This window comes from Marmota flaviventris, chromosome 8 (genome assembly GCF_047511675.1).
Source record: "Marmota flaviventris isolate mMarFla1 chromosome 8, mMarFla1.hap1, whole genome shotgun sequence".
Classification (NCBI taxonomy): Eukaryota; Metazoa; Chordata; class Mammalia; order Rodentia; family Sciuridae; genus Marmota; species Marmota flaviventris.
The window spans coordinates 130,606,126-130,629,149 of record NC_092505.1 but is presented as its reverse complement, the minus strand read 5'-3'; the positions used below and the strand labels follow the sequence as shown (position 1 = coordinate 130,629,149).

General features: G+C 35.0%; 1 protein-coding gene across 1 annotated transcript in view; it reads left to right on the top strand.

The window, feature by feature from the left end:
• The window catches only part of Nek11 (NIMA related kinase 11), a 337,064-nt gene that overhangs the window by 76,290 nt on the left and 237,750 nt on the right, over positions 1-23,024 (top strand). Inside the window, exon 4 of the mRNA XM_027933893.2 lies at positions 8,668-8,786. Within this exon, the coding sequence (XP_027789694.2) occupies positions 8,668-8,786 (119 nt within the window). The remainder of the gene's footprint in view (positions 1-8,667; positions 8,787-23,024) is intronic.

Below are 23,024 nucleotides of genomic sequence, written 5' to 3'. Positions count from 1 at the left end.
CCAGGGCTCTCTGTGCCCCTGAACTGTCAGTCTGCCACTTCCCAGGCTTCTAAGCACTGACGTGTGCAGATTGCTCCACTCTCTTTAGCAGAGATATTTCTCAGTTTCAGACACAAATTTACTTGTACAGGTCTGACATTATCTTCTTTTTATTAAGGTAAAATAATGCTACAGGAAATGGCAGGTGGCCAAACTTGCACCGTATAAAATATTGTTATCATCAGTGAAATGGATGATATTTTTATCCCCAAGTTCCCTTATGTGTAATTTAATTTGAGACCTTTCAAGACTGAAACATGTAAATGCATTCATGAAGCCTCTACATCTACTACCCAATCCTTTGGGAGACATCACCTCATATTATGGGAGTAAAAAAGCAAATGACCAGACTCTCACAACTTGTCAAAATTTAACCACATCTTTGATGTGATATAGTTCCTAAACTACCAAAGAGGCAGAGTACTTCAGATATTGTTTTTTTCTGTTGTGGAGGAAGTGTAATTACTTGCTGTCCCATTTTCTTTCTCCATGGATTCATACATTTTCATCTCTGCTTAGGTCATTTCCTATCCCAGCGTCTTTCCTCTTAGCCCCAAATCTTCAAGTTTTAACCAGCATCCCAGGCCCAGTGTGAATTCTGGTTCCCCCTCTCCTATAACCAAAGGCTCCCATAAGCATGGTTCTTCTCCCACAAACAAAAGTTCCCATGATCTTCTGACTGAAAGTAACTCCCCATCACTCTGTCCCCAACTCTCATAGCATTTTTATCTTGTATGGTGCTCAACACAACATTCATCTCAGACTCTCAAAATGTGAGATTGACTTTTTCCTGATTAATTTTTCTGTCACATCATAATCCTACATAGTGGACCACAAAGAAGTTAGCACTCAAGACTTTTCCCTCTTTTATTAATTCTAAGTCATTTTGCTTCTAGCTTCCTCCTACCTCATTTCTGTAAAACACTGGTGAAAAAAAGATACAATATTGGGTATTCCCACCCATCATATATATCAAAAGTAATTTGTCCTACTTATTTGGCTGGTACCTAACAATGTACTGAACTAGAGACCTGTGAAATATAGCCCAAAGGTCTTTCATTTGGCTAGGGAGAAGACATCCTCAGAAAGCTTAGGATTAGTAGACACAATAGAGATTAGGTAAGGTCACATATATTCAGGAGAGAGGGGCACAGTTGTGGGAAGAACATATGGAATTTGGGCACAAAGCAGTAAAGGTTGGACTTTTCTATTCTCTGGTGATATTAACTTTGCTGAGGCTGGCTTTGAACTCTTGATCCTCCTGGCTTAGCTTCTGAGCTGCTGAGATTACAGGTGCATACCGGCCCTAAGTATTTTTTGAGGCTATTGTAAATTGATTTGTTTTCCTGGTTTCTTTTTTAGCAGATTCCTTATTGATGTAAAGAAAAGCTAATGATTTATATATGTTGATTTTTTTTTATCCTGCTATTTTTCTGAATTTATTAGCTCTAGAAGTCATGTGATGGAGTTTTTTCGATATTCCAAGTATAAGATCATATTTTCTGTGAAAAGCAATAATTTGCTTCCTTCCTTTTCTATTTGTATCCCTTTTATTTCTTACCTAATTGGCTCTTGCTAAAATTTTAAGTACTATAATGAAAAGGAGTGGTAAGGGCAGACATGTTTGTTCTGTTCCTTATTTCAGAGGAAATGTTGTCAGTTTTTCCCTGTTCATTATGATGTTGGCTTTGGGTTTATCATGTATAATTTTTATGACTTTTTTTTGGAGGGGGAATACCAGGAATTGAACTCAGAGGTACTCCACCACTGAACCATACCCCTAGCCCTATTTGGTATTTTATTTAGAGACAGGGTCTCACTGAGTTGCTTAGTGCCTCACTTTTGCTGAGGCTAGCTTTGAACTCATGATCATCCTGCCTCATCCTCCAGAGCCACTGGAATTACAGGAGTGTGCCATCATGCCTGGTTAATCTTTATGACTTTTAAGTAAATTTTTGCTATCGCTAATTTCTTCAGGGTTTTTAACATGAATGGAGGCCAAGTGTTGTTAAAGCCCTTTTCTACATCTTTTTTTTGTCCTTAATTCATGTGATAGACTAACATTTATTGATTTGAAATAATCTTGTATTCTACAGTAAAACCAACTTGATAATGATGTACAATCTTTTAAATATGTTTTTGAACATGAATTGCTAATGTTTTGTTAAGAATTTCTGCTTTTGGGTACATCAGTGATATTAACTTATAATTTTCATTCCATGATGTTTCCTTATTTGTTTTTGGTATCCAGGTGATACTGGCTCATAGAATGAATTTGGTAGTGTTTGCCTTTTATATTTCATGCAACAATATGAGAATTAATTCTTTTTTAAATTTACTTATTTATATATGACAATGGAATGCATTACAATTCTTATTACACATATAGAGCTCAATTTTTCATATCTCTGTTTGTATACAAAGTATATTTGCACCAATTTGTGTCTTTATACCTGTGCTTTGGATAATAATGATCATCACATTCCACCATCATTTATAATCCCATGCCCCCTTCCTTACGCTCCAACCACTCGGCCCTATCTAGAGTTTGTCTATTCTTTCCATGCTCCCTCTCCCTATCCCACTATGAATCAGCTGCCTTATATCAGAGAAAACATTTGGCATTTGGTTTTTTGGGATTGGCTAATTTCACTTAGCATTATCTTCTCCAACACCATCCATTTACCTGCAAATGCCATGATTTTATTCTCTTTTATTGCTGAGTAAAATTTCATTGTGTATATATGCCACATTTTTTTTATCCATTCATCTATTGAAGGGAATCTAGGTTAGCTCCACAGTTTAGTTATTGTGAGTTGTGCTGTTATAAACATTATGTGGTTGTGTCCCTATAGTATGCTGTTTTTAAGTACTTTGGGTATAGATCGAGGAGAGGGATAGCTGGGTCAAATCGTGGTTCCATTCCCAGTTTTCCAAGAAATCTCCATACTGCTTTTCATATTGGCTGCACCATTTTGCAGCCCAGCAGCAATATATGAGTGTATCTTTTTCCCCACATCTTCACCAACACTTATTGTTGTTTGTCTTCCTAATAGCGGCCATTCTGACTGGAGTAAGATGAAATCTTAGAATGGTTTTGAGTTGCATTTCTCTAATTGCTAGTGATGATGAACATTTTTTTATATATTTGTTGATTAATTGTATATCTTCTTCTGAGAAGTGTCTCTTCAGGTCCTTGGCCCATTTTTTTGATTGGGTTATTTGTTTTTTTGGTGCTCTGCTTTTTGAGTTGTTTATATACCCTAGGGATTAGTGCTGTATCTGATGTGTGAGGGGTAAAAATTTGCTCACAAGATGTAGGCTCTCTATTCACCTCACAGATTATTTCTTTTGCTGAGAAGAAACTTTTTAGTTTGAGAAAAGATAGCCTCTTCAACAAATGTTGCTGGGAAAATTGGAAATCCATATGCAACAAAATGAAATTAAATGCCTATCTCTCACCATGCACAAAACTCAACTCAAAATATATCAAGGATTTAGGAATACAACCAAAGACCCTGTGTCCAATAGACCTGAACAGACACTTCTCAGAATAAGATATACAATCAATCAACAAATATATGAAAAACTGTTCATCATTTCTAGCAATTAGAGAAATGCAAATCAAAACTACTCTAAGATATCATCTCATTCCAGTCAGAATGGCAGCTATTATGAAGACAAACAACAATAAGTGTTGGCAAGGATGTGGGGAAAAAGGTACACTCATACACTGCTGGTGAGACTGTAAATTAGTACAGCTAATATGGAAAGCAGTATGGAGATTCCTTGGAAAACTGGGAGTGGAACCACTGGGAGGGAAAGGGAGTGGGGCATGGGATTAGCAATGATGGTGGAATGTGATAGACATTATGATCCAAAGTACATGTATGAAGACACGAATTGGTGTCAACATACTTTATATACAAACATTGTTCTGTATACATGTAGTAAGAATTGTAATGCATTCCACTGTCATTTTGTTAAAAAAATCAATAAAAAAGAAAATAACTGAGAACTTTTCTTAGTTATCTGCATACAAATATATTCTCCAACTAGGGAGAATAGTCAATAAAGTGTTTCCAAAGTGGGCGGGGTGGGGGAAGAAACCAAAATGAACTTGCAAATACTGTACTAAGAACTTTTTAAACTGAGATGTGCCATTTCATCAAAAACATTTGGTTTTTATTTGGAACATAGCTTAAGAGAAACAAAATAATAAATGTTTTTCATGCTGCTGAGTTAAAATAAACAAGAAATTTTGATATTCTGGTGCACACTAAAATTTGAGATACATTAGAAGGATGGAAATATAATAGGGTATGGAAAAAATGCATTTTGAGATGTCAACTCACTGAATTAATAAGGGAAGCTTTTTAATTTTAAAATGAAGAAATAGGGCAGAATGATATAGAGATGATTTTGTCCTTTGTATATAGTCTTTTAGAATTTCAGCTTTGTTGCATTCAGGCTTCTTCTGAGGATGCTGTACTTTGGTTTAAACTGCTTGTAAGTACTTCTATTGACAACTTTAAAAATGGATTAATTTTTAAAAATCTAATCCTTTCACAACTTTTTCATGGCAATCAAAGATGGGGTTTAGAACACTGTAGTTGAGTCATTCTTTGTTTCTTCAAGGTCTTGATATTTCAAAGTCCATCTGATGTCAGCTAACTAGGGATAGGGAAGCAAGGAGATACCATTAATCTACCAAATGGCAGCTTAGGCTACAGATTTTTTGAAACCTTAGAAGTTAACATCAAAGCTTTTGCGATAACTTTTGAGGGGTGATTTTAGTGAAGGAAAGCATTTTCTGTCAGCAATATAGAGTAAGGGCAACATTAATATTGGTTCAAGTTCAAGTCAATAATCTTCATTAAATTTGTCTTAGCAATAAAAGTCACCATTAAATATTCCTCAAAGACAAAGTTAAGAAACCAAAATGAATTTACAGATACTGTAGCAAGAACGGAAATGTGCCATTTCATCAAAAATATTTGGTTGTTATTTGTAAGACAGCTTAGAGAAACTAAGAAATAAATTATTTTCATATTGCTGAGTTAAAATCAGACTGCTTCACAAAATTTTCTTTCTTTGTTTTAGCAAAGCATATTTTTTTGTATTCTATCTTATTTAAATCCTTAAAAAATAATCTAGTGGGTTTATTAAAAACATGATAAATGCAAAACAAATAGGTTTTCTTGGAGATGAATATATAAAAGAAAATTGTAGGAGGAACTTGTGTGCAAGGCCTAGCTCTCAGATTAATTTAACCTTTTGGTTTTTCATCTCCCTATTGACTCATTGTCCTCTACTTAATGCTAAGAACTGATAAATTTCTTCATATGGTTCTACTCAGTGGTAAGGAGAAATTTGTGTATCTCCTTTTGACATTTCACTTTGAGACTTATTATGGAAGATGCATTTCGCCCCCTCAGTAGTCTATACAAGTATTCATGTAGTTAGCGGAAATTGTGCTTTTACTATCAGTGCAAGAAATAGGCACACAACTTCTACTCACTACACGAGAAGAAAGTGTGAAGAGTTGATTGGCAGTAACAATTAATGTCGCCCAGAGGGTATGATATCATTATGGCAGGATTACCCAGAGGAAGCAATTCTGCTCACTCACAAAGAAGACAGTACAGAAGTTAAAAAAAAAAAAGTGTAAAAGTTCATATAATGCAGTTTAAAATGACAATAGAAAATGGAAAGCAGTATTGCAATTTGGGGATAAATTTCTAAAAGGAATGCAATTTAATGCACAAATTTCTCCAAATTTCAATATTATTACACTTGGGGCAGATAATTATATCCATGAAGGACATATTTATAGAGATAACTATGCTTGTGCATAGCTTTCCTAAAGTGAAAAGATCAGATTGATACAATTAGCTATCAGTCAACTTCACTGGTATTGCATTTTTTTTTTTGCATTGAGGATTGAACCCAGGGGCACTTTACCACATCCTCAGCTCTTTTATAATTTTTTAAATTTTAAGACAGGGTCTTAGGGTTGCTGAGGGTCTTGATAAATTGCTGAGGCTGGCTTTAAACTTGCAATCTTTCTGCTTCAGTCTCCCAAGTTGCTGGGATTACAGATGTGCACCATTGGTATTTCTTTTTTTAAAATATATCTATATCTATCTATATCTATCTATATATACATTTAGTTGTACACAATACCTTTATTTTATTTATTTATTTTTATGTGGGTGCTGAGGATTGAACCTAGTGCTTCACCCGTGCTAGGCTCTACCACTGAGCCACAACCCCAGCTCCCCCCTGGTATTTCTTTAAGGTCAGTTTTTATTTTTCTCTTCCTCTCTTCTACCTTCCTATCTTTTTTCCTTTTCTTCCTTTTTTGATTTCCTTCTCTCCTTTCTGTTCCCATCTCTTCCCCTCTTCTCCTTCCTTCCCACTCTTCTGAGCTATTCAGGAAGGAGATGAGGATATGTTGATATGTTGATTATTATATTTCTGCCACTGAAGAATTTTTACCATGTTCAGAAAAATCTATGAGATATTGAAAGAAGATTTGTTTTTGTTTTAAACTTTTTTTTTGTTTGAGGGAAAGATTTGATATAATCCTCTTTGTCAGAAAGCAAAATGGGACTGGAAACACACACACACACACACACACACAAGCATCTATACACTTCACTTTTTGTTTGAAGGACTTTCATGTCTACTTTACAGGACATTATAATGTTCTGTTGTAAAAAAATGTTTGCACAACTTATAGAAACATGACAATACAGCTTATATTATGCAATAGAATTCTGATACAATTTTAAGAGAGGAGAGCAAAAGTAGGTGTGGAGAATGAGAAGGAAATGATAGTCTTTTGCTAAGTAGTCAAATATTGAATTCACTGTATTTTTGAATTACAATAAACTTTGATCTACTTGGCTCAAAAAAATTCAGAAGGAAACTGCCTGAGCTAGGCTGCAAGCAAATGTTTGATATACTTTTGACTTGTTATGGCTCTGTGTGAGAGGAGAGAAAACACTGAGCAAATATTTGCACAGTATCCTGAAAGGAAATAAAAAATGCATTACAAGTGAATTAGTCAGTTGACCTCATGTTGTTTGATTACAAGTAATTTCAGTTGGATTGTCTCATTGCCTGTAAATGCTTTTCCTTTGATTCTAATAAGGACTCTGCCATAAATAGTTTGTGAGTAGCTTCATGTTTCCTTTCATGATCCCAGTGGACATGGCAAGGACCTCTCTCCCTCTACATGGGGCCTGTGTTTTACATCCTACAAAGACCAAACATAATTGCATTTAACCTATCCTTTCTTCAGAAAACACTTCTCAATTGTCTCTAGTTTCTCAGTGTTATAAAATAAAAGGGACCAGGTATAAGGGTTCTCTAAGAGGAGTTAACACTTATTTTCATTTCTATGGTAATTAAAATGCATAAATACAATCATAATTAGAAAGGATCTTAGACACTGCAGGCAATTTCTAGTTTTGTAGTTTGGATCGCAGTTAGTTTTGGGCAGTAATAGTAAGTATCATAACTTTACCTGTCACCAGTTAATGATAGGACAGAGACTGACTAAAGGCTTACATGATGTGTTTGGGACCCCAAATAGTTCCAACAGTTGTTGTGTTCCTGAAAGTTTTTCTGGAAATAGAAAAAAGGAAAATTCAGTTACCTATACATGTTAGTTTAGATATGTTAAACTCGAATCTATATATAATATAATATATAATACATAGATATAATAACAATAATATAATAACAATCAGTGTTGAATGCATATGGAAGCACCAATTTAGTTTCATCAAAACATCATCACTTTACATTAATGTCACCAATTTGAATTTTATTGACTTACATTTTTAACTTATATTCATGTAAGGGTACTATTTAGGGTTCATATTTAGGTAATGTAATAAAAATGATTTTGGTTGGAGGTATGTGTGTTAATTTTTTCCTGTATAAAGGTTTTACCCTTGAGTGGTGTCAGATAAACACAGGCAGACATTTAGTTTATATTCAGTAGCAACTGATAGTAACTGAATTCCATTCCAGTTTCTGCACAGGTGACTGGGTGTTTTCAGGGAGGATGGAGGGGAGGAGAGGGAGAACTACAGGATCCTGAGCAGAGTTAGAGCAGTAACAGATTACAAAAACAGGAAAATGGAGGTTGGCCCATGTGAAACCCATTGGGTTTGCTCACTGGAGATCATTAAAATTAGTCTTCCATCCTTCCAAGACTTCAGGGAGACAAGGGCCCTATCTTTAGGTATTTTCTGGAATCAACAGTAAACTCTTTTGCTCTGTGTTTTCTCAGGCAAACACTCTAAGGGGGTGGTTCCTGTCATCCTAAGGATAGGTACTTGGATTGCTAGAAATGATATTAGTGTTTCTTCAAATCTTTAGCAGTCAAAGTTGAGGCTTAGTTGAAAAGAGGGCTCATAGGATCCTGGCTAGAGTTTGGTCAAGGAGGGAATATTAGTGATAGTTACAAGTAGTAGAGTAGTAGTAAGCCTCACTTTTTTATGATAAACAGTGACTGCTATTTATTTACCATTATTAAAAAAGCTTGACTTTAAAATCTTAAGTCTTAACTGAAATGTATGTGAAAGGTGATTTTTTTTTGTTTTGTTTTAGGGCCGAGATCTGGATTATAAAATTCAGGAATATAAAGGATCTGGGAAAATATTTTCAGAAAATCAAATAAGAGAATGGTTTATCCAGCTGTTGCTAGGAGTTGACTACATGCATGAGAGGTATGTTCATTTGCTCCTGGGGATCAGAATATATTTTAACAGTCATGTCTGGGTTTGAAAAGTGATTTTTTTGATTAAATTTGAAAGCAAACATCGGAAAGGTAAGTTGCTATAGTGAGACATCTTTTTAAAAATCTTTATTCTTTTTTCTTGAGTAAAGTGTTGAATGATTATATCCAGAGGTTTTACTTTCATAACTTTTATTGTTCTAGAAATCAAATTGGCTCTGAACACAGACAGAAACTTGTATTGAATACATTTCCTTGTATATGACATCTGTGAATTATAATTGATTCTCAGATATCTTAGTAGACTATGAATGCATTGTATATTATAACATGATTAAGTTATAAATTCCTGGGTATGCCACAAATGAATTGTGTGGTCACCTTAGAATGTATTAGTGCACGTTTAGCTGGGTCCATGTCCCAAGTAGAGCTAAGTAACTGATATGGAAGATATTCTTTGGTCTCACAGAGATAAATATTGAGACAGAAAGTCAATTTTGATGTGAAATATCTGATAATGAAGGTCAAAGTATGTTTTATGAGTTTCAGTTATCTAGACCAGCATTTGCTTCAGCATCTCTCCCTCAATGATATATTTTAAAACTTTTTTATGATTATTCTATAGGTTAAAAGTAAGATATATAGGATTTTAAATGTTTTATAGATCCACAAAATCATACAGATGCAATTGAAAAGGTGAACATACACAGATAAAGTGGATAGTCTGAGGTGCCTGTGGTAACACTCACCTTGGGAGTGATATTATATGTGATAACATTCTTCTTGATCAGAAGTGGTAATTTGTAGGCTACACAAAGGTCTGGCTATTCATGGATATCAGATTGCTTAAATGTGTCATCTTTTTTTTCTAATAGCATAAAAAGTAATCAAATTATCCTGTAAATTGACATATGTCTTCTGAAACACATGCTTGGTGATGCAGATAGTTACTGATTCATTGACAACTCATAGCAATCATTGGGCTAATGTCAAAATGTCCTGAGACAATTATGAATAAATATAAAAATTACCTTTTAATAAACTACACAAAGCTGCTGACTGTAGACTTCCATGCACATATAGTCATATTGATGTTCCTTTTTGTTTTAAACTACTTCCAGTTATGCTATTAACTTATAAGGAAGACAACTAAACACACACACACACACACACACACACACACACACACACACCAAGACTATGGCTTTCATATGCAAAACATAAAACTGAAATCTAGTTGATTTAACAACCCCCAAAATTTTTGATGCACTTGAGGCTGCTTAGTAATTATGTAATAATTAAATGAATAAAATGAGAAATAAATAATTAAAATAAATGAATTTAAAATAAGCTTTAAAAAGAGAGGATTATATTTTTGTAATCCTTCAATATTCAAAGAATATCATTAAATGCAACTAAGTATTTGGATATTTGTGGATCTGTGGATCAGAAATACCATCCTTTGTGATTTAGATAACAAATGATGGTGCATTTTATTTATTGCTATTACAGCAATCAATTATTGTAAAGTTTTTATGTATAGGTGGGGAAATGCCAATTTTAAATTTAGGTTCATTTATTCATTCACTACTTAGTTATAAATTAACAATAAATTCTAATCTTAAAGAACTGTTAGTAAACTAGCAGAGATAAAACTCATACTCATGTAGCTATAAGCCCAGTGGGTGCCCAGGATTCATTGTCTTTACTACGTAATAGATTATGAACTTGGGTAAGTTTCATAATCTTTCCAAGCCTTTGTTTCCTCATCTATATAATAGGGATAATACTGGAACCCTCCCTGCTAACTTTGTAAGGCTAGATAATAGATAATATATATTGAGATATTATACATTTTAAAAGATTACAAATGGTTAAGCTCTATGTAACTTCTTGAAAGAGCTGGCATCTGATATAACATAGGTTTGGAATATGGTGAAAGATGGGTCAAGAGCTTTCTTGGTTTGGGGGACAGAGTGAGCAAAGGCACAAAGATGGGAAACTGGCACTTTTAGAGTGAGTAGTAGTGGTTCAGTTAGAAAGGCTCTTGGAGTGCATGAATGAATAAAGTTATGGACAAAGGTAGGTTGAGATCAAGAGAGCTTTATTTTGTAGCATACACATTGTATGCCACAGGAGCCTTTTGAATGGAGCTATGTGACCAGCATTTGCTTCAGGAAGATTAGATGATAAATTATGAGGAGAGAGGGAACTTTGGTTATTAACTGAGTTTATAATATCCATGCATGAGTTTATGAGACCTGAACCAAGGTGGCAGCAGTGTGCAGGGTTGGGAAGGATTAGAATTAACTAAAATTAAAATGATTGGACTTGAAATTTAAATGGTTATGTGAGATGTGGTAGAAGAAAGTCAAAGATGAATCTGAGATTTTCTGCCTGGTTGAGTGATAAGTTAGATAGTTTTGAAACAATGGTGTTGAGTTTAATTGTGAATATGTTGGAAAGAACATAGAGAATGAGGGAAAGGAGGAGAGAAAAAGAAAGGGGGGTGATAAGGGAGTTAGAAGTGAGGTTCTAGGTCTTGAGGAAATATCAAGGCTTGTCTTTGTTTGGGTTCCTCTAATATCAGAGTCCTGAAATGAAGTCTGGTGTATAAGTAGTTTATTTGGGAGATGATGTCATGAAGCAGAAGCCAGCATGTGGGAAGAGTGAGACAAAGAAGTGAGAAAAGCTATACAGGGTGTTGTATTGCGCTGGTGCTGCTGTAGGTGGAGAGATCAGAGGCAGGATTCCTCCATGTGTATTTTGGGTTTTGGATTCCTCTTTTTGCATTCTCTCAGGGATTTTTAAAAAATTCTTGACCATATGTAACTGTTGTTTCCTAGCACCATTATGAGTTCCCTCTTGTGTAATATTTTATATTTTGGGGAATTTTGAATGGGACAGAGAAGGCAAGTGTCTTCATCTTGATCCAAACTCCAGAATAATTCTTAAATGGAGAAATGCTGTATATTTTTATAGTCATAAATATATGAACTAATTTTACTTCTGTTATTTTTTCAATATTTAATTTAGTATTTAAGATATAGTTCCTTCAGAAAATAAGCACACTTAATTACTTGTTTTGAAAACCATTTAAATCCAAACAAATGATTTTTTTTAGCATGTGGCATAAATGCCTACAAATAATGATATTAGGATCCAGGAAAAGTCACTGTTCACTAAAAGTTACCTTGTGAATGTAGCAACAAAACTCATTCCTAAGATGGGGAATCATGCTGTGTTAATAAAACTCAATGTCTCCTCTTTTTTCATATTGCATTTTGGCAGTAGTGGGTCATCTGCATGTCTGTTCTATTATTCATATTATTATTCATATTATCATATATTCATATTCTATTATTATGCATGTCAGTCTTATTATTCCACCCAAACCGGAAGAACCAGCTCCTAATTTGGACTTGCTTTTCTCATGGCAGAGGGACAAAGGAGAGGGCAACATTCAATAGCTCTTAGAGCTTTTGTTCAGATATGACAATAGTCCTTTATGTTTCACATGCCTTTGCCCAGGGAAAGCCATGACCAAGTACAATAGCAGAGGGGTGGGGATGACTTTACCTCCCAAAGGGAGCATTCACTGCAAAGTACAAAAGGTGTGAATATTTGAGAACAAAAATATAACTTACTATAACGTTTCACTCAGCTTTACATCTTTCAGGCTATAAGCAATAAAAATAGGTCTGTCTACAAAGCATTACTTTAGCTTCTTTCTTATACAGTTTGTAGTATATATTAAAGTATATTTTGAAAATTACATAGATTGCTTACATATGAGTTAAAGAGATTACTTCAGAAAGAATACATTCATATGAAGAGGTTAGATTTTCCAACTCTTGCTAATGCACTGCAAAATATTTTAGTGCATTTATGGTTAATTTTATGTCAACTTGAGTGGGCAACAGGGAGCCCAGATTAAAAACTGTTTCTGGGTGAGTCTTTGAGAGTGTTTCAGGGTAAGATTAGTGTTATGGTTTGGCTATGAGATGAGCTCCCTGTCCCAAGCTTCTTTGTTAATGCAGGGATGTTAAGAGGTGAAATGATTGGATTGTGAGAGGTATAACCTAATCATTTTGAATGCACTGGGTGGTAACTGTAGCCAGGTAGGGGTATGGCTGGAGGAGGTGAGTTACTGGGAATATGCCCTAGAATAGTACATCTTCCCTAAAGCTCCTTCCCCCTTCCCTCTCTCTGCTTCCTGGCTGCCATGAATGGAGCAGCACTCCTCTACCACACCCTTGACCATGGTGTTCTCCCTCACCTTAGACCCAGAGCAATGGACTCTGTAGACCACGGACCAAACCTAGGCAACGGTAAGCCAAAATAAACTTTACCTCCTCCAAGTCATTCTTTTTCACCTGTTTTGGTCACACCAGTGAAAGTTGACTAACATAATTAGCATTTGAAACAATGTACTCAATAAGGTAGATCTATCTTCTTCCCCAATATGAGTGGAAATCATCCAGTCCATTAATGGCCTGAATAGGACAAAAGACGGAGGAAGATGAACTTACTCCTTTTTTACTTGTCTCACTGTTTGAGCTGGAATAACTCATTTTATCTCATCTCATCTCATCTCATCTCCCAACTTGTACAGGGATTTACACTTTAGCTCTAGTGGTTCTCAAACCTTCAGACTCAAACTAATTGCATCATTGGCTTTCCTGACCCTCCAGCTTACAGATGCCAAATTATGGGGCTTCTCATGTTCCATACTTGCATTATTTATTGTATTCATAAATAACATATTGGTTTTGTTTCTCCGGAGGACCTTGACTACATAGTACCAGAGGAGATAAAGACAACCCTGAAAAAACTAAGGGGAATAAGATAACAAGAAGAAATGAAGATTTTGTTCACAACTTTGTAGCTCCCCTGCACTCATTTTAATTTGGTTTATTTTTATATTTGGAATATTCAAAACATGTAGCATATGGCATAAACACATAAATAATGCTGTTAAAAGCTGAGAATAGGGCTGGGACTGTAGCTCAGTGGCAGAGCACTTGCCTAGCATGTGTGAGGCACTGGGTTCAAGCCTCAATACCACATAAAAATAAACAAATAAGTTCTGTCCATCCACAACTACAAAAAAATCCCTTTTTTAAACAAAGCTGAGAATAATCACAATTCAATAAAAGCTATTTTGAGAATGTTGAACAAATCTTACTCTTGTTGAAGAGATGTGGAGTTCCTTAGACTCAATTTTTTAAGTTAAAAGACAGAGTAGCTGCTCTGTAGTGAGTTCATTTCCTAGTAGTCTTGAAGCCTTACTGAATTTGGCATTTTCACAGTGAGGAGACAGCAGGTTGGACACTTTACCTAAGGTGACTTCCTCATCTCTCCTAGCCCCTCATGTTGGTGAAGTATTGAGGTAGAGTGGCTAAAATAGTCTCTGGGTGGGGTGGGGGGTGGGGATTGGTGAAATGGCCTAAAGAACTCTCTCTCTCTCTCTTTTAAGACAGGGTCTCACTGTGTTTCCCAGGCTGGGCTCAAATTTGTCAGATCCTTTTGCCTCAGCCTCTCAAATAGCTGGGATTTTAGATGTGCATACCACATGTGGCAAAGAACTTATTTTTAATTCAGTGAGCTACTAGGAAAGGGACCTACTCGGAATCTATGTCAGTAAATATGCCTGGTGAAGGAGGAATCCTATCCCAGGTTTGGAAATGGAAAAGCAGAGCAAAGTTGTGAGAGAAGTTGTTGTTACTTAAGACTCTTATTTTCTCTTGGTTCCCACTTCTTGAGGATGTCCTGAGGTTACTTATTTTTTCAAGGCAGACTCACTCCCGCACCAGGTGTAAGCACATTCCTGCTATGTGGGCAACAGCTAATAGTTTGAGGAAAGCCTCACCTAGCTCCTGCCTTAAAACTTAGAGGGCTTATCATCATGACATGTCATATATTAAGAAAGTCAGACAGGTACCTCAGAGTCCAGGGTGTGGGCATATGGTAGAGACTGGCAACAGAGGCTGCCTGCGCTGTGCATCACCAAGGAGTACCATCACTAGTGTACTAGCACCTTTGGCAAGAAGAGTTTGTGGGCTCCCCTGAGACCTTGTCAGATGAAGGAACTTCAGGGAAGGGAGCCAAGATTTTAGCAACTATTAAGAGTTAAGGGAAGATGAAGGTTGAATTGTCCATATGTTCTCCAAAGTCCTAATGTGGGCTGGGACTAATCCTCCACAGACTCTCCTTCACTCCCTCATGCAGACTGAGGGAGAATGGTCTGATGGAGGAAGTGGAAATAGGAGGTCTAGCACAAACTGTTGTTGAATCTTAACCAGGTCACTTGGATGTCATGAAATGAAGAAATGAGAGGGATTTACCACTTGAGTAGATATGATATGGGACACATGAAATAACAGATGGAGAAGTACTTTGAGATTTTTAGAAGAAAGATTTTATGTAAGCCACCTATGTTTCTTTTTATCATATTATTTTCTGGCTTTGATATTTGTATACTTAAAAGGAATGGATATTAAACAAAGTATATGCTGAGATTTTTTTTTTTTTTTGCTGGAAGCCATTTTTTGCTTACTATAAGAACAAAATAAATAAACTATTTTTTTCTGTATTCTTTTTGATAAACATAACAGAGTATATTTTAACATATTATGCATACACAGAATATAACTTATTCTAATTGGTATCCCATTCTTGTGGTTGCACAAGATGTAGAGTTTCACTGTCTTTCCTAATCCCATCCCAACTGCTTTGCCTTCATTCCCCTTTGTCTAATCCAAAGAAATTCTATTCTTCTCTCTTCACACCCTTATTGTGTGTTAGCATCCACATATCAGAGAGAACATTCGGCCTTTTTTTTTTTTTTTTTTTTGCTGGACTGGCTTATTTCACCTAGTATGATAGTCTGTAGTTCCATCCATTTACCAGCAAATGCCATAATTTTATTCTTCTTTATGGCTAACCAATATTCCATTGTGTGTGTGTGTGTGTGTGTGTATGTATGTGTATATATATATATTTTTTTTCTCACATTTTCTTTAACCATTCATTTGTTGTAGGGCACCTAGGTTGGTTCCATAGCTTAGCTATTGTGAATTGAGTTGCTATAAACATTGATGTGGCTGTGTCACTGTCTTATGCTGTTATGGTTTAGATGTGGTGTCCTCCAAAAGCTCATGTGTGAGACAATGCAAGAAGGTTTGAAGGAGAAATGATTGGGTTATAGCTTTAAAATCAGTGAATTAATCCCCTGATAGGAATTAACTGAGTGGTAACTGAAGTGGTAGAGTGTGCCAGGAGGAGGTGGGAATTGGAGTGTGGCTTGGGTATATTTTTGTATCTGGAGAGTGAAGTTTCTTCTGCTCTCTGATCATCATGTGAGCTGCTATCCTCTGCCACCCTTTTCCACCATGATGTTCTGCCTCACCTGAAGCCCCAAGGAATGGAGCCAATCTTTTATGGACTAAGACTTCTGAAATTGTGAGCCCTCAAATAAACTTTTCCTCCCCTACAATTGTTCTGTTCATGTCCTTTAGTCATAGTGGTGAAAAAACTAATGAAAACATGCTCATTTTAAGTCCTTTGGGTATATATTGAGGAATGAAATAACTGAGTCAATTGGTGGTTCCATTCCAAGTATTCTGAGGAATCTTCATACTGCTTTTCAGAGGTTGCACCAATTTGCAGTCCCACCAGCAAGTAAATTTTCCCCCCGATGTACTTGCCAACGTTTATTATTACTTGTATTCTTGATAACTGACATTCTGACTAGAGTGAGATGGAATCTCATTGTAGTTTTAATTTATATTTCTCTAATTGCTAGAGATGTTGAACATTTTTTTCATATATTTGTTGACTATATTTCTTTGTCTATAAAGTGCAGTTCACTTCCTTTGCCCTTTTGTTGATTGGGTTACTTGTATTTTTTGGTTTTGAGTCTTTTGAGTTCTTTGTATATCCTGGAGATCAATGCTCTATCTGAGGTGCAGGTGGCAAAGATTTTCTCCCATTCTGTATGCTCTCTCTTCACATTTTGATTATTTCCTTTACTGAGAAGAAGGTTTATAATTTGATCTACATCCCATTTATTTATTCTTGATTTTATTTTTTGCTCTTTAGGATTCTTGTTGAAAAAGTCGGTACCTAAGCTGACATGATGGGGATTTGGGCCTACATATTCTTTTAGTAGGCAGAGAGTCTCTGCTAATGCTTACGTCCTTGATCTACTTTGAGTTGAGTTTTATACAGGATGAGAGACAGGGGTTAAATTTTATTCTACTATATATGTATTTCCAATTTTCCCAGCACCATTTGTTAAAGAGGCTATCTTTTCTTCAATGTATGTTTATGATGCCTTTGTCTAGTATGTGATAACTGTATATATGTGGGGATATCTCTGTGTTTTCTGTTCTGTACCATTGGTCTTCATGTCTGTTTTTGTGCCAATATCATTCTGTTTTTGTTACTGTAGCTCTGTAGTATAATTGAAGTTCTGGTGTTGTGATGCTGCCTGCTTTACTTTTCTTGCTAATGATTGCTTTGGCTGTTTTAGGCCTTTATTTTTCCAAGTGAACTTCATGACTGCTTTTCCTATTTATATGAAGAATGTCATCAGAACCTTAATAGGAATTGCATTAAATTTATATGGTGCTTTTGGTAGTATGGCCATTTTGAAAATATTAATTCTGCTTATCCAAGAACATGGGAGATCTTTCCATATTCTAAGGTCTTCTTCAATTTCTTTCTTTAGTGTTCTGTAATTTTCAATGTAGAGGTCTTTCACCTCTTTTGTTTGATTGATTCCCAAGTATTTTATTTTTTTTGAGTCTATTGTAAATAGGATAGTTTTCCTAATTTCTTTCAGCTGATTTATCATTGGTTTATAGGAATGAAATTGATGAATGGGTATTAATTTTATATCCTGCTACTTTGCTGAATTCGTTTATAAGTTCTAGAAGCATTCTGGTGGAGATTTTTTTGGGTCTTGTAAATATAGAATCATGTCATCATCAAATAGAGATAATTTGAGCTCTTCTTTTCCTACTCATATCCCTTTAATTTCTTTCTTTTTTCTAATTGCTTTGACTAGATTTTCAAGGACTCTGTTGAAAAGGAGTGGTGCAAAGAGGGCATCCCTGTCTCATTTCAGTTTTTAGAGGGAACGCTTTCAATTTTACTCCATTGAGAATGATGTTGGCCTTGGGTTTAGCATATATAGCTTTTACAATGTTGAGATATGTTCCTGTGTTCCCTAGTTTTTCCAGTGTTTTGAACATGAATGGATGCTCTATTTTGTCAAATGTTTTTTCTGCATCTATTGAGATAATAATGTAATTCTTTAAGTCTATCGATGTGATGAATTACATTTATTGATTTCCATATGTTGAACCAACCTTGCATGGCTGGGATGAACTACACTTGATCATGGTGCACTATCTTTTTAATATGTTTTTGTATGTGATTTGCCAGGATTTTTATTAAGAATTTTTGCATCTATCTTCAGGGATATTGGTCTGAAGTTTTCTTTCCTTGATGTGTCTTTGTCTGGTTTTGGTATCAGGGTGATTCTAGCTTCATAGAATGATTTTTGGAAGGGTTCCCTCCTTTTCTATTTCATGGAATAATTTTGAGGAGTATTGGTGTTAGTTCTTCTTCGAAGGTCTGATAGAACTCGGCTGAGAATCCATCTTCTCCTGGGCTTTTCTTTGTTGGTAGGCTTTTGATGGCATCTTCAATTTCATTGTTGGAAATTTATCTATGTCCTCCTGATTCAATTTGATATGTCATATCATATGAAGTTGTTGATGTCTTCATGATTTTCTATTTTATTGATGTATAGATTTTCAAAATAGTTTTTAATTATCATTTATTTTTCAGTAGTGTTCATTGTGATATTCCTTAATCATCATAAATTTTAGTAATTTGAGTTTTCCCTCTTTCTGTTTGTTAGCTTGCCTAAGGGTTTGTCAATTTTATTTATTTTTTTCAAAGAACTACCTTTTGTTTCATTGGGTTTTTTTTGGTTTGTTTGTTTGTTTGTTTTTTTAGTTTTTTGTTTGTGTTTCAATTCCATTGATTTTTGGCTCTGATTTTAATATTTTTTTTGTCTTCCATTGCTTTTGTTGTGATTTGTTCTTCTTTTTATAGGGATTTGAGATGTAATGTTAGGTTATGTTTATTTATTTGGTGACTTTCTGTTGTCTTAGTAAAGGAGCTCAATTCAATGACCTTTCGTCTTATGCCTTTACAGTATCCCACAGATTTTGGTATGTTGTGCCATTATTCTCATTTACTTCTAAGTATTTTTAAATTTTATTTCTGATTTTTTCTGCTATCCATTTGTCAATTACTAGGGTATTATTTAGTCTCCAGGAGTTACAGTAGCTTCTATGTTTTATTTTATTGTTGATTTCTAATTTCATTCCATTATCATCTGATAGAATGTAAGGTATTATCTCTACTTTTTTGTGTTTACTAAGAGTTGCTTTGTGGCCTAAGATATGATCTGTTTTATAGGGACCCATGTGCTGCTGAGAAGAAAGTGTATTTAGTCATCAATGGATGAAATATTTTATATATGTCTGCTAAGTCTAATTTAGGAATTGTGTTTTTTAGTTTTATAGCTTCTTTATTTAGTTTTTTGTGATGGATCTACCCAGGGTTAGAGGGGCATAGTAAAGTCACCCAGTGTTATTGTGGTATGGTCTATTTGATTCTTAAAATTGTGAAAGGTTTGTTTGATTTATGTAGATGCTCCATTGCTTGGGGCATAAATATTTACAGTTGTTATGTCTTGTTGATGTATAATTCTTTTAAGCAGTATGAAATGTCCTTCTTGTCTCTTTTGATTAACTTTAGCTTGAAGTCCACTTTATCTGATATGAGGATAGAATTCCTGTTTGTTTACCAGTTCCACATTAATATTATATTTTTTCTCATCCTTTTACCTTCAGTCTGTGGATGTTTTTGCCTATTAGGTGAGTCTTTTGGAGACAGAATATTGTTGAGTCTTGTTTTTTAATCCAATCTGCCAGTCTATATATTTTGATTGATGAGATTAGTCCATTTACATTTAGTGTTATTATTGTGATATGATTTTTATTTATTTTAATATTGATTTATTTCTGGTTTTTAATGTGAATTAGTTTTTCCTTTGATTAACTATTCTTCTTGTATAGTTCCTCTATTTGCTGATTTTCACTTTTTAAAATTTATTTTTCATGAAATATCTTATTATGTTTTGTAGTGCAGGCTACTTTTGTTTACTATGGAAGGTTTTTGTCTCATCATCAATTCTGAAGCTTAATTTTACTGGCTATAGTATTCTTGATTGGCATCCATTTTCTTTCAGAGCCTAGCTTTGAGGATCTGAGTTGTGAAATCTGCTGAGATCTGGATTGGTTTCCCTCTAAATGGACCTGTCATTTTTCTTTGGCAGCCTTTAAAATTTTATCCTTATTCAGTATGTTAGGCATTTTCATAATAATGTCCTTGGTGTGGGTCTGTTGCAATTTTGTATATTTGGATTCCTGTAAACCTCCTTATTTAATTTTCCATTTTATTCTTAATGTTTGGGAAATTTTCACTGAAAAAATTGTGCATTCCTTTAGTTTCTATCTTCAAGCCTTCATCTATACCAATAAATCCTGAGTTTATTGTTTTCATGTTATCCACATTTCTTAGAAATTCTGATCATAGTCTCTGAACATCTTTTCTCCATGGTCAACTTTATTTTCCAGATTATATATTTAGTATTCATTGCCTAAAACTCTTTGAAAGTGGTATAGTCTGCTGGTGATGCTTTCCAATAAATTTTTTATTGGGTTTATTGATTCTTTCCTTTCAAGGATTACCGATTGATTTTTCTTCAGGATCTGTATCTCCTTATTTAAGTCATCTTTCACTTCTTGTATTTTCTCTCTGATTTTATTTCTTACATTATATTTTACCTCATAGATCAGTTTAACAAGGAGCTTTCTGAATTCCATCTCTTACATTTGAGAAAACTTAAAAGATGTTGACACTGTGGTGTCAATGAAGTCTATTGTTGAGGTATTCTGTTTTGTTTGGCATGGTTTGTTCCCTTGATTTTTTTTCACATTGTTTGCATTCTACCCCTCTATCTAGATGTATTTGAAGCTCTAGAGTTTCTACCTTATGAGTTTATAGGTCCCTTTATGTTACTAGCACCTCACAGATTGTGGGGGCGGGCGGCAATGATAACAATAATCTATGTAAATGATATACATCAGTAGTCTAGGTACTTAGATCCTATTTTGATATCTACAGTGTTAATTGGTACAATATGCAGAAATATTAGGACCAGCAATTTCCATTGGTAAAAACTGTAAATGATCAAGCATTATGTCTAGCTTAAAATTAAACAGCAGACGTTATCTATGACTTTCACCATATTAATTATTACTGTGACATTGATGGTAGGGGCAGGCATTATATACATCAATTAGTATTAAGAGGTATTAAGGATGGTGTTGAGCATGAGGAAAGAAGAGGAGAGAAGAAGGTAGAAAAGTGTTTGCAGTTTCAAAGGGTGAATAGGGTAGATGCAGTGGTAACTTAGACTATGTTGTTATCAATGAAGGGGACAATAATTAGAAGAAGTAAGAATATAAAGGAGGAGAGAGAGTTGAAATTTGGCTGTCAGCTGTAGAAAAAGAGGACAAGGGAGACAGAGTAGTGGCTGGAGCCATTTTTGGTACTATAAGCACAAAATAAATAAATTATAATTTAAAAAATTATTTACCAAGTTGCTTGGTATATTTGATCTTTTGCATAAAATTTTTTGTCTTGTTACCACAGTGCCAGCCAATAACTTCTTATAACTGCTAACATATTGTATAGGCTAATAATGTACTACTATTTGTAACTTCTGTCTAGTCTAGTTGTCATCAGGTAAGTGTCTCTTAAATGTTTTACTTATTCTGAAGTTATAGTACTGGTCTATTGGTATGCTATCTAGTTCACTATTCTAAATCCTAAACCCTTAGACTCTCTGACTCCGTAGTACATATTTATTCATTATTTTTACTAACAGGAAATCTCTAGGAGTGTGGTTCTAGAATCAGTTAAGTCAAGTGACTCTGAAGTATCCTCTGGGGTTCATGCTGTTTGTGTCTCCTTATTCTGCTGTCCTCAGTGGCTTTTGTAGTCAGGTTTATCCTCTGTTTTCCAGGTTGGTTGCAACATTACCATGTAAGTCCAGAAAAAATAATAGAGTTGTTTTTCAGCTTTGTGTTGCTGTGACCAAAATCCCCAAAAAGAAAATCTTTAAGGAGGAAATGCTTATTTTGGCTCATGGTTTAAGAAGTTCAGTTCATGGTTAGCCAATACCATAGCTCAAAGTAAGGCAGAACATCATGTTGGGAAGGAATGTAGTAGAGGAAAGTAGCTCAGGACATTGCAACCAGGGAATAGGGAGAGAGTTCTGCTCATCATAGACAAAATATAAACCCCAAAGGCATACCCCCAGTGACCTACTTCCTCCAGTCACACACTACCTGCCTGCAAGTACCACCCAGTTAATCTGTGATTAATCCACTGATAAGGTTACAGCTCTCAAAATGTAACCATTTCATCTCTGAATGCTTTTTCATTGTCTCACACATGAGCTTTTGGGGAGACCATATTTAAACCATAAGAAAGGGCATATATCACTCTTCTCCTTGTCTGTGTTTTATAAGAATAGATAAATATTTTCCACAAGCTTCCAACAGACTTTCCTATATCTCATTGATGTTAGAGAAATTTCTCAAAGCTTAGAAAAGGACAAAAGAGAATATTTGGTAGCTTTCAGTGCAGGTCTGAACTCAAATTTCGATTGTTGGGACTGATGAGAAGGGAGAGGGAAGATGGCAGTAGAGAAAGGAAGCACCACCCAGCAGTCCAGACATATAAAATAGAATGACTTCTCCTCAGCGAGGTGAGTAGCAAAGGAACCTCATTAAAATATGATACTAAATTGTAATTTAAAAAAACATAGAACTACAGAAAGTTGGTAACTTGAGCATAAGAAACAATGCCTTAGAGAATTGCCAGCTCCCACTGCCATCAGAGTGTGGAATGGGGAATGCAGACAAAAGAAAAGTGTGATCAGTGGACAAAAAAACTAAAAATGAAAAGAAAAATTGACATAGGGAAACCTGGGTTTTACAGAAGAAGATTGATTTTAATGGACACAGAGTTGATAGGGTAAGCATCTCAGTGAAAACAAAGCCAAAGTGGTCTG